The following is a 12,531-nucleotide window of genomic DNA, read 5'->3' on the forward strand; positions in this document are numbered from 1 at the left end:
CCAAGTGTGAAAAGTAAAACAGCACTTACTTGTCTCTGAGCACCACCCCCTCGATGCAGGCGCCAAACAGTATGACAGAACTAATGTCTGGGTGGCGCCATTAAGGAAATTAGCCTCAGAAGGGCAAAAGAGGTGAAAAACAAACCATGGTCACATTCATTTGAGCACCAAACGGAGTAGAGTGGGGAAAGACTACCTGGACTTGTCCAATAAAGAATGCTCATTTGCGATTACCATTGCTACGTTTTGCTATGGGAGTACCCAAATGAACACGACCTAACTTTTACAGTTTAAAGTTGACATATAACAACACATTGACTTGTCATGTATTATAATGATTTGGTAGGTGCTTGCAGGGGCGCAACTTTGGTTTTAGAAGTGTGGGGGGGCATATATATATTTTTTATCCAGTCAGATAAATACTCCAAACAGCCTACCCGACTGCTCGGAGGCGTCCACACGGTCCTAAAGCACACCGTTGCCTTATTTTCCAATGATAAAACTGGGGGGGGGGACAAAAATGCAATTTCAGAATGTGGTGGGGACATGTCCCCAGTGAAAGTTGCGCCCCTGGGTGCTTGTATTTGTCCTATTAGACACTTTTATGGCTGGGCTGTTGTTGCTGTCATTAAGGATACATATGAAGGTGGTGGTGGCGATGGCCATGATGGTTCCTATGGGGATGGACTTCTGGGCATCCCTCAGATCACCAGACCTGTTGGATCCAGCCATGATTCCTGTGAGGAGGGGAAATAGGAAGGTGTTATAATATCTGCGCTCTGGTAGGACCCAGGCTACCCCTTATCTCCATAAAAATCCCCACTTTTTTTTTTGCATTGGATGAGTCTCAATCCACCGCATCCACCGGTGTCGCACTTCCGCATCTGCCGTGAAAGGTGACAGAGCTAGAGCAGAGTTTGTCAGACCATGAGACATCCCGAAAACAAAATTGTCTGTAGCGTGGAACGGTTTGGCCTACAAACTATAATGAACACTCTGTGGAGAGAGAAGACTCAGGAACACGAAGGTGTTCCCCGTTCTGCTCTACGACCCCCACAAGCGTCTTGGGACTCGCCTGAAATCGGTACAGCCGATCTGTCAACTTCTGTCTGTAGCGTCCAAACAGTTTTGGCTACACACTAATATGACCCATCTGTGGAAAGGTGAGACTCTCACGAACACGTACATGTTGTTTTGCTCTATATATGGAGACTGTTTAGTGCCATAAATAAGGGGATAAATACATGTCAAAAACATAAATGTTTTCTGATCCTACTAATACCTCTCAGATATAGGACAGACACTTCAGAACAAACATCCTTTATATTTTTTGGGGGGGACTATCTGTTGTTCCATGTAATGAATCTGTTATTGAATGCGTTTGTTTGGGCTAAAAGCAGTAAGGCCAAATAAAAATTTTCATCAATTATTATTATTATTATTTTTTTTATACTTCAAGGGGTCTTAAAATTCTAAATCAAATAGCAAAATGATCCTTGGTATGACCTTCTTAAAACAACTCCATATATCTTAATAGAACCCCCGTATTAGACAGGGCTTAGACTGTTGTGGGTTAAAGAGCACCTTCTATCTACAAAGATCCATTATTGTGTATCCTAGCAGCGCTTCCCTTTCCTCCTTTTTCTACAAGTAGATGCCCATGTGAACGTACCAGTGACGGAGGGGAAGTAGATGTCCATGTGAACGTACCAGTGACGGAGGGGAAGTAGATGTCCATGTGAACGTACCAGTGACGGAGGGGAAGTAGATGTCCATGTGAACGTACCAGTGACGGAGGGGAAGTAGATGCCCACCAGCAGGGTGAAGAAGGTGGTGATGTCGTTGGCCACGTAGGGCATGTAGATGTCCTGGGAGGTGTCTGCAGCCGGCTCCGACGCCTGGTGCTTATTCTCTACCAACATGCCGTTAGGACCGTAGTCCCCCCAGATGTTGTCTGTGGAGGGGGGGAGAGATGAAGGGTGGGGGGGTGAAGTGGAGGGATAGGAAGAGGGGGCGGAGGGGTGGTTAGGAGAGAGATAAGAGAAATAGAGGAAGGGAGAACACAGTACATATGGAACTCATCAATCACATGCCTGCAAACGCCTGATTCCATAACTTAAGGAATTTGAGCAATTTGGAAGTGATGATGGGGAAGTGGACATCAATGTCAAGAGTTTTGGAATGTCCTGAATATGTTATGATAACCCACTAGTATGTCAATTGTTCTGGCGGCTGTGGTAGTCCTGCATCTCAGCCTAAACAAACAGGGGCGGCAGGTAGCTTAGTGGTTAAGAGCGTTGTGCCAGTAACCGAAAGGTCGCTGGTTCTAATCCCCGAGCCGACGAGGTGAAAAACCTGTTGATGTGCCCTTGAGCAAGGCACTTAACCCTAATTGCTCATGTAAGTCGCTCTGGATAAGAGCGTCTGCTAAATGACAAAAATGTAAAATGTAAATCTAGGATGGATCTAGATGATACTGTGCTGATTGAATTGAAGACAGTCCCATCCATCATTGAATTCAATAAAAAAAGATCCTGCCAGTAAATAAACTAGACATGGAGGCTGGTCCTGAATTCTTCCCCAGTCTCCACTACTCGTTAACACTATTGAGATGGACCCGATGCATTCTTCTTTATATGGGGTCCATCTCAATAGTGTAAAGCAGATAGCCAACCCCAGACAGAGAAGTGTTTACAGGTCGTCCCAGCAAGGGAACACTTCAACACAGGACGAGACTTTCTTCCCAAGCATCACTCTCTATTGGATGTCAGGATCACATTGCCTGTACATCTTCATTTTACATTTTAAGTCATTTCTTATCCAGAGCGACTTCCAGTAGTGAGTGCGTACATTTTCATATTTGCTAGTAGTAGTGGTCCCCCATGGGAATCGAACCCACAACCCCGGCGTTGCAAGTGCCATGCACTCTCTACCAACTGAGCCACACAGAATCTTCCTAATCTAACTCTCATAAGAGCTTCAAGGGTACTATAGTAAGCAGCCTGAGAGGAACTGACACAGCGTTATGATGTACTACAAATAAAAACAATTGATTGTAATCCTGGTTTACATTAGGATAGGGTGTCAGTAGGACTGAGGGGGAAAGAGCATTGCTTTAGCAGTGTGGGCAGACTTTACATAACGGGAATGTTCACCCCACAATTAAAGTTGGTCATATAATTTAAATCACAAAGAAAGGGGGCGGGGGGGGTCTCTCACCTCTGATGACCCCGCTGGACAGGCCGGGGATTCCCTGGATCACAGTGACGTTGTTGAGAGTGAAGTATTCATTGCAGGTGGCGTTGAGGTCTGGAGAGTCACAGAACAGGGACCACAGCTTGGTGGTGACCGTCACGTTGTCCACCTCCATCGTCTTCAAGCACTGGTCGAAGTTGTGGTTCTGCAACGTGCGGTTCCCCAACAGGCAAATACTGGGAGGAGGATGTAGAACGAAACATTGAAAGAATTTCACAAACATAAAAAACAGAGACCTTCGATGTCCTGAGGAGACTTGATGATCGGAGGTAAGACCAAGAGTAATTTGTGTGTGAGCGTGTTCGCTTCTAGTTGTTTCTGGTTGTATTTTTTAAAACAAGGCTGTGAGTTTAGACTAGACTTACGGGAAGTCTGGCGGTTCGAAGGCGGTCTTGATGACTCCGGCGTAGATGGCCAGAATGGACAGGATGACACAGGCCAGGAAGACCAGGGCCAGCTTGTTGACGTACTTGACCCCCACGAACACCACCAGGGACATTAGGGTGAGGCAGCAGGTGCCGTACACCCGCATGTTGTTGAGCAGCGCCTCCGGCTCGTCCTCCTTCTTCTCCGCCTTGAAGATGGCCGCACTAGGCACAATGTAGGTCTGGGAGGAGAAGGGAGACGGGGGGGTAGGGTACAGTAGGGTACAGCGTTTTGGAAGGTTCAGATACCAGCCTCATCAGGCAGTGTTTTTATCCGTTCATGTATTAAATGTATACACAGATGAGGTAGTAGTAAAAACTACAGTATCTTTGCAAAGGATACTCACTAATAGAATCTCTATAGTACCGAGGATGTACATGGAGCCAGCAAAGGTGGTCCCCAGGTAGAAGCAGAGCCCCACAGCCCCGCCGAACTCTGGCCCCAGCGACCTTGAGATCATGTAGTAGGAGCCTCCAGCTACAGACCAACAACAACGGGGGACAGAGTCAGAACCAGAGCCCACAGAGTAAACTCACGTTGGGGTGTAGTGTTAGATATTGATTCCTCTGGTGCTGGAATCCCAACTCTCTAAACGATTTCATCTTATTTCTCAGTTTAAATTCTTGAGGTGAAGGAAATGGCAGACCAATTCTATTTAGTAGAAATGTAGAAATGTACCGTTTATCCACAGTGGACCTACCTGGAACCACACCATTCGTAGCAATGGCACTCATTGATATGGCTGTCAGCATTGTCTGCGAAGAAGAGAGTGAAAAAAAATCCCACCATTTTAGATTACGTTCAGCATTTGTGAATCTAAAATGCATGTAATCCAAAGAAAAATAATCAAGCGGGAGCTTATCCCGTATTTAGTGGCTAAACGACTCAGCTATGGCTTATAAATCTTTAGGAACACAAGCACAGGCAGCTGGGTAATTGACATGAGCCCCCTTTTCCCTGAAATCGGTCAATGTTCAATCTGAAGCCAAAAAGTAAAATAAAGTTATACACTACCAGTCAAAAGTTTGGACACACCTACTCATTCAAGTGTTTTTCAGTGAAGACATCAAAACGTTGAAATAACACATATGGAATCATGAAGTAACCAAAAAATGTTAAACAAATCAAAATATATTTTATATTTGAGATTCTTCAAATAGCCACCCTTTGCCTTGATGACAGCTTTGCACACTCTTGGCATTCGCTCAACCAGCTTCATGAGGTAGTCACCTGGAATGCATTTCAACTAACAGATGTGCCTTGTTAAAAGTTAATTTGTGGAATTTCTTTCCTTCTTAATGCGTTTGAGCCAATCAGTTGTGTTGTGACAAGGTAGGGGGGTATACAGAAGATAGCCCTATTTGGGAAAAGACCAAGTCCATATTATGGCAAGAACAGCTCAAAAAAGCATTACTTTAAGACATGAAGGTCAGTCAAAGTTTCTTCAAGTGCAGTCGCAAAAACCATTAAGCGCTATGATGAAACTGGCTCTCATGAGGACCGCCACAGGAATGGAAGACCCAGAGTTACCTCTGCTGCAGAGGATAAGTTCATTAGTGTTACCAGCCTCTGAAATTGCAGCCCAAATAAATGCTTCACAGAGTTCAAGTCATAGACACATCTCAACATCAACTGTTCAGAGGGGACTGTGTAAATCAGGCCTTCATGGTCGAATTGCTGCAAAGAAACCACTACTAAAAGGACACCAATAAGAAGAAGAGACCTGCTTGGGCCAAGAAACACGAGCAATGGACATTTGATCGGTTGAAATGTGTCCTTTGGTCTGGAGTCCAAATTTGAGATTTTTGGTTCCAACCGCCGTGTCTTTGTGAGACAAGGTGTGGGTAAACGGATGATCTCCGCATGTTTAGTTCCCACCATAAAGCATGGAGGAGGAGGTGTTATGGTGTGAGGATGCTTTGCTGGTGACAATGTTTTAATTTTTTTATTTCACCTTTATTTAACCAGGTAAGCCAGTTGAGAACAAGTTCTCATTTACAACTGCGACCTGGCCCAGATAAAGCAATGTCTGTGATTTATTTAGAATTCAAGGCACACTTAACCAGCATGGCTACCACAGCATTCTGCAGCGATAAGCCATCCCATCTGGTTTGGGCTTAGTGGGACTATCATTTGTTTTTCAACAGGACAATGACCCAACACACCTTCAGGCTGTGTAAGGGCTATTTGACCAAGAAGGAGAGTGATGGAGTGCTGCATCAGATGACCTGGCCTCCACAATCCCCCAACCTCAACCCAATTGAGATGGTTTGGGATGAGTCAGACCGCAGAGTGAAGGAAAAGCAGCCAACAAGTGCTCAGCATAAGTGGGAACTCCTTCAAGACTGTTGGAAAAGCATTCCAGGTGAAGCTGGTTGAGAGAATGCCAAGATTGTGCAAAGCTGTCATCAAGGCAAAGGGTGGCTATTTGAAGAATCTCAAATATAAAATATATTTTGATTTGTTTAACACTTTTTTGGTTACTACATGATTCCATATGTGTTCTTTCATAGTTTTGATGTCTTCAATATTATTCTACAATGTAGAAAATACTACAAATAAAGAAAAACCCTTGAATGAGTAGGTGTGTCCAAACTTTTGACTGGTACTGTATGTCAACGAATTGGCGAGGGCACGAGAACAGTCTGCAGCACCCTACTAGAATCTGAAGTCAAATGTCTACTGTTTGCTGATGATCTGGTGCTTCTGTCCCCAACCAAGGAGGGCCTACAGCAGCACCTATGTCTTATGTACAGATTCTGTCAGACCTGGGCCCTGACCGTGAATCTCAGTGAGAAAAAAATGATGGTGTTCCAAAAAAGGTCCAGCTGCCAGGACCACAAATACAAATTCCATCTTTGCCGTTGCCACCGTTGCCATGGAGCAAACAAAAAACTATACCTACCTCGGCCTAAACATCAGCACCACAGGTACCTTCAGAAAGTATTCATACCCCTTGACTTGTTGTGTAACAGCCTGAATTCAAAATGTATGAAATATTATGTTCTTCTCTCACCCATCTACATACAATACTCCATAATGATAAAGTGAAAACATGTTTTTAGAAATGTTTGCGCATTTATTGAAAATTAAATATCTAGTATTCACACCCCTGAGTCAATACATGTTAGAAGCACCTTTGGCAGCGATTACAGCTGAGAGTCTTTCTGAGTCTCTAAGAGCTTTCCACACCTGGATTGTTTGAATATTTGCTTATTATTTTCAAAATTCTTCAAGCTTTGTCAAGTTAATTGTTGATCATTGCTAGACAGCCATTCAAGTCTTGCCATAGATTTTCAAGCTGATTTAAGTCAAAATTGTAACTAGGCCACTCAGGGACATTCAAATTAAATAATACTTTATTTGTCACATGCGCCGAATACAACAGGTGTAGACCTTACCGTGAAATGCTTACTTACAAGCCCTTACCCAACAATGCAGTTCAAGAAAGAGTTAAGAAAATATTTACCAAATAAACTAAAGTAAAAAATAATTAAAAGTAACACAATAAAATAACAATAACAAGGCTATATACAGGGGGTACCGGTACCGAGTCAATGTGCGGGGGTACAGGTTAGTCGAGGTAATTTGTACATGTAGGTAGGGGTAAAGTGACTATACATAGATAATAGACAGCAGGTAGCAGCAGTGTAAAAACAAATGGATGGGGAGGTAGAAGCTGTTAAGGAGCCTTTTGGTTCTAGACTTGGCGCTCCGGTACCGCTTGCCGTGTGGTAGCAGCGAGAACAGTCTATGACTTGGGTGACTGGAGTCTTTGACAATGTTTTGGGCTTCCTCTGACACCGCCTGGTATAGAGGTCCTGGATGGCAGGAAACCTGGCCCCAGTGATGTACTGGGCCGTACGCACTACCCTCTGTAGCGCCTTACGGCCAGATGCCGAGCAGTTGCCATACCAGGCGGTGATGCAACCGGTCAGGATGCTCTCGATGGTCATCTTGGTAAGCAACTCCAGTGTAGATTTGGCCTTGTGTTTTAGGTTATTGTCCTGCTGAAAGGTGAATTTGTGTCTGTTGGAAAGCAGACTGAAACAGGTTATCCTGTGCTTGTAGCTGTATTCTGTTTCTTTTCAGACTAAAAAAACTCCTTAGTCCTTGCCGATGACAAGCATACCCATAACATGATGTAGCCACCACCATGCTTGAAAATATGAACTGTGGTACTCAGTGATGTGTTGGATTTGCCCCAAACATAAGGCTTTGTATTCAGGACAAAAAGCTCATTTCTTTGCCACATTTTTTGCAGTATTACTTAAGTGCCTTGTTGAAAACAGGATGCATGTTTTGGAACATTTTTATTCTGTAAAGGCTTCCTTCTTTTCACTCTGTCATTTAGGTTAGTATTGTGGAGTAACTACAATGTTGTCCTCAGTTTTCTCATATCACAACCATTAAAACTCTAACTGTTTTAAAATCACCATTGGCCTCGGTGAAATCCCTGAGCAGTTTCCTTCCTCTCCGGCAACTGAGTTAGAAGGGTGCCTGTATCTTTTTAGTGACTGGGTGTATTGATACACCATCCAAAGTCTAATTAATAATTTCACCATGCTCAAAGGGATATTGAGCGTCTGTTATTTTTTTATATCTTTTTTTATTTTTTTACACAGATCTACCAATCTGTGCCCTTCTTTGGGATGAATTGAAAAACCTCCCTGGTATTTGTGGTTGAATTTGTGCTTGAAATTCACTACTCAATTGAAGGATCTTACAGATAATTGTATGTGTGGGGTACAGCGATGGGGTAGTCATTCAAAAATCATGTTAACCACCATTATTGAACATGGAATGAGTCCATGCAACTTATTATGCGATTTGTTAAGCACATTTTTACTCCTGAACTTATTTATGCTTGCCATAACGAGGAGTTGAATAATTATTCACTCAAGACAATTCAGCTTCACTTTTTTCCATTAATTGCAAAAAATGTCTACAAACAAAATTCCACTTTGAAATTAAAATCGGGTATTGTGTACAGATCAGTGGCACAAAATCTCAATTTAATCAATTTTAAATTCAGGCTGTAACACAACAAAATGTGGAAATAATAAAGGGTGTGAATACTTTCTGAATGCTGTTAGTATTCACATCAATGATCACATCCTTCTCAAGAAGTGCTCGTTCTGATATTTCTGAATTTTTTGTTTCTTCTTTTTTCTAGGGGGAATTATTTGTGTATTGGTATTGTACTGTTAGACACTGCTGGAGCAAAAACACAGGCATGTCACTGCACCTGCTTTAACATATGCTAATTTGCTAATCTGTCAAACTTTGATAAGATTTTGTAAAATGTTGCATAATGAGAGGTTTTGAATTAAATACATGCTTCTTTTAGTATCACAGTCAACATTTGGTCCATAGAGTTCAAAGGGATGGGCATCTGCAGTCATGGAGGGCTACGGTGGGTGTGCAGTGTGTGTAGGCCGATCATGGTTCAACCGATCATGGTCTTCAGACTCTGGTTGGGTAGTGGTCTGCTGTAGGTCAGTTGGTCGCTCATGGCGCTTGCAACGCCAGGATAGTGGGTTCGATTCCCGAGACCACCCATACGTAAAATGTATGCATGCATGACTGTAAGTCGCTTTGGATAAATGTGACCCGTTGGAAGAAACTAGGCACGTCACTACTTCACAGGAGAGGCATTTGAATGTTTTTTTTTGTTGCCAAAATGCCTTCTGGAACTTTCATGTGCCTTAATAACAAACGTGTATGCCATCTGTAAATATGAATACAATTGTTAAATTATGAGCCTGGTTGGTTAAGCTACGGAAAAATACAGGAACCTTCCCTCGAGCAATGATTGGCTGAGATTATGGATGGGCTGGACATGCTGAGAGATGGAAGTTTGGATTGGTCTACCATGTAGAATGCTTCTGTCTATAACATGAGCTGCTCAGTATGTGTGGATAATCCTTCCCATCATGGCTGTTTTTGAAAGATATCATGAAGAACTGAAAAAGTTGTGTTACCGCTCTCAACATTGCTGCCCTGAAGTTATGCTATCGACAAAGCTCAGTGGGAAAAAGTTGTGATGGACTACTTTGAACTACTTTCTGGAGGATGATCGTGCCATGCTGACTCTCTCTGACTCTGAAAATCGTCATGGTCAGGATATACTGTCCCCGTCCATACAGCCAGCTGGCTTTCAGTACATCGCGCAGACAGGAATAAGTATGTTTCATGATTAACTACTCATGGTGTGATTGTGATAACGTACAGGAACTCAAGTCCTTTTGTTCACCCAACCTAGAACAACTCACAATCAAATGCCGACCGTATTACCTCCCAAGATAATTATTTTTTGGTTATAGTCACAGGCATGTATATTCCTTACATGGACTTCCTTACGGGGCGCCCCCAGGTGGTGAAGGTAGGAAACAATACCTCCACTACGCTGATCCTCAACACAGGGGCCCCACAAGGGTGAGTGCTCAGCCCCCTCCTGTACTCCCTGTTCACCCATGACTGCGTGGCCATGCACGCCTCCAACTCAATCATCAAGTTTGCAGACGACACAACAATAGTAGGCATGATTACCAACAATGACGAGACCGCCTACAGCAGGGTTCTTCAATTCTTCTTCAAGTCCTGGAGGGCCGAAACACTTCTGTTTTTTATTTCTACCTGGTAGTTAATTGCACTCACCTGGTGTCCCAGGTCTGAATTAGCCCCTGATTAGAAGGAGAGGATGAAAAACAGAGGTGTCTCGGCCCTCCAGGACCGGAATTGAAGAACCCTGGCCTACAGGGAGGAGGTGAGGGCCCTGGCGGAGTGGTGCCAGGAAAATAACCTCACCCTAACAAAATGAAGGAGCTGATCGTCGACTTCAGGTGACAGCAGAGGGAGCACGCCCTCATCCACGGGACCGCAGTGGAGAAGGTGAAAAGTTTACAGTTCCTTGGCGTACACATCACTGACCATCTGAAATTGTCCACCCACACAGACAGTGTGGTGAAGAAGGCGCAACAGCGCCACTTCAACCTCAGGAGGCTGAAGAAATTCGGCTTGGCCCCAACGACCCTCACAAACTTTTACAGATGCACAATTGAGAGCATCCTGTCGGGCAGTATCACCGCCTGGTACGGCAACTGCACCGGCCGCAACCGCAGGGCTCTCCAGAAGGTAGTGCGGTCTGCCCAACGCATCACCAGGGGCACACTGCCTGCCCTCCAGGAAACCTACAGCACCCGATGTCACAGGAAGGCCAAAAAGATCATCACTGACATCAACCACCTGAGCCACGGCCTGTTAACCCCGCCATCATCCAGAAGAAGAGGTCAGTACAGGTGCATCAAAGCTGGGACAGAGAGACTGAAAAACAGCTTCTATCTCAATGCCACCAGACTGCTAAATGACTTTTAAAAAATAAAAAAAATAAAAAGACGCTCTTATCCAGAGCGACTTACAGGAGCAATTAGGGTTAAGTGCTTCGCTCAAGGGCACATCGACAGATTTTTCACCTAGTCGGATCGGGGATTAGAACCAGCGACCTTTCGGTTACTGGCACAACGCTCTTAATCACTAAGCTACCTGCCGCCCTGTTAAATAGCCATCACTAGCCGGCTACAACCCGGTTACGCAACCCTGCACCATAGAGTCTGCTGCCCTATGTACATTGACATGGAATCACTGGTCACTTTAATAATGGAATACTAGTCACATTAATAGCGTTTACATACTGCTTTACTCATTTCATATGTACAGTATGTACTGTATTCTAATCAATGCCACTCCGACATTGCTCGTCCTAATATTTATATATTTCTTAATTCCATTATTTTACTTTAAGATTTGTGTGTATTGTTGTGAATTGTTAGATACTACTGCACTGTTGGCGCTAAGAACACAAGCATTTCGCTACACCCGCAATAACATCTGGATGTGATCAATAACATTTTATTTAAAATTAATCAGACAATGAGGAAATCCCTGACTTAAGTAAAAACATTTTCATTGAACCAGACATTGTAGAGTCTTCTGATGACAATGGTGGGGGGGGGAAACGGTGTCGTTGTCACGGAAGAAGTTCACCGAGTTTTGAAATCAGTGGAAGCAGAGAGATGATTGCCAAATGCAGAGAGTCCAAAAAGAGAACACAGAAAGAAGAAACCATTTGCATTTCTAGTTATAGACTAATGAACTTGTTGGTTAGCTTTAGCTACCTGCAGATTCATGCATGGTAGTATTGCTGCGTTCAAAACAACTGGGAACTTGGAAAAATACGAGGTCAAATCATGATGTCAGTGATCTTCAGGTCGGAAAGTCTGAGCTTTAGAAAGAGGCCTGTGTTCCCGAGTTGGAATTCCAAGTTGGATGACCGTTCAAATAGATTTTTCCCCAGTCTGAGCTCGTTTTTTTCCCCAAGTTCCCAGTTGAATGCTCGGAAGTCTGAGATTTCCGAGTTCCCAGTTGTTTTGAACGTGGCATTAGAGTTGGGATTATGGTTCATTGTTTAGCTAGCTGGCTACATGTCTAAACAAAAGACTCCACTATGCAAGTAACTATTTCACTGTACCGTTTACACCTTCTGTATCCTGTGACAAATAAACGTAGATTTTATTTGATATAGTGTGTATTTACCAGAGACGGTAATGTGAAGATCAACATGACCTGCACCAAAGTCAGATTAGGATATAGGTCAAGGACTAGACAACGTTCGTTTTTGCTACTACTTTCACCACGTTTAGTCTACACTGTGAATCCTTAAAGAGATGGGTGGGGCTAAGGCTTAAGAGGGTGTGAACGACACTGAATGGGTGTAGACAAAGAAGAGCTCTCCAGTAGGTGTACCAAAACATTCACAGGCCATTTTCTCAAAAGGGGGGTTACAAGTTT

At 43.6% G+C, this 12,531-nt stretch overlaps 1 protein-coding gene across 5 annotated transcripts in view; it reads right to left on the minus strand.

Annotated features, from left to right (window-relative positions):
• LOC121549719 (solute carrier family 12 member 7-like) overlaps positions 1 to 12,531 on the minus strand; it is a 94,454-nt gene that overhangs the window by 27,080 nt on the left and 54,843 nt on the right. For all 5 annotated transcript variants that reach the window (XM_045210402.1, XM_045210401.1, XM_045210405.1 and 2 more), the window contains exons 5-11: positions 4,382 to 4,436; positions 4,028 to 4,158; positions 3,621 to 3,862; positions 3,220 to 3,431; positions 1,787 to 1,954; positions 639 to 737; positions 30 to 87 (exon numbers count right to left, since the gene is read on the minus strand). In XM_045210402.1, coding sequence (XP_045066337.1) covers positions 30 to 87; positions 639 to 737; positions 1,787 to 1,954; positions 3,220 to 3,431; positions 3,621 to 3,862; positions 4,028 to 4,158; positions 4,382 to 4,436 — 965 coding nt within the window. The remainder of the gene's footprint in view (positions 1 to 29; positions 88 to 638; positions 738 to 1,786; positions 1,955 to 3,219; positions 3,432 to 3,620; positions 3,863 to 4,027; positions 4,159 to 4,381; positions 4,437 to 12,531) is intronic.

Source organism: Coregonus clupeaformis, chromosome 34 (genome assembly GCF_020615455.1).
Source record: "Coregonus clupeaformis isolate EN_2021a chromosome 34, ASM2061545v1, whole genome shotgun sequence".
Classification (NCBI taxonomy): domain Eukaryota; kingdom Metazoa; phylum Chordata; class Actinopteri; order Salmoniformes; family Salmonidae; genus Coregonus; species Coregonus clupeaformis.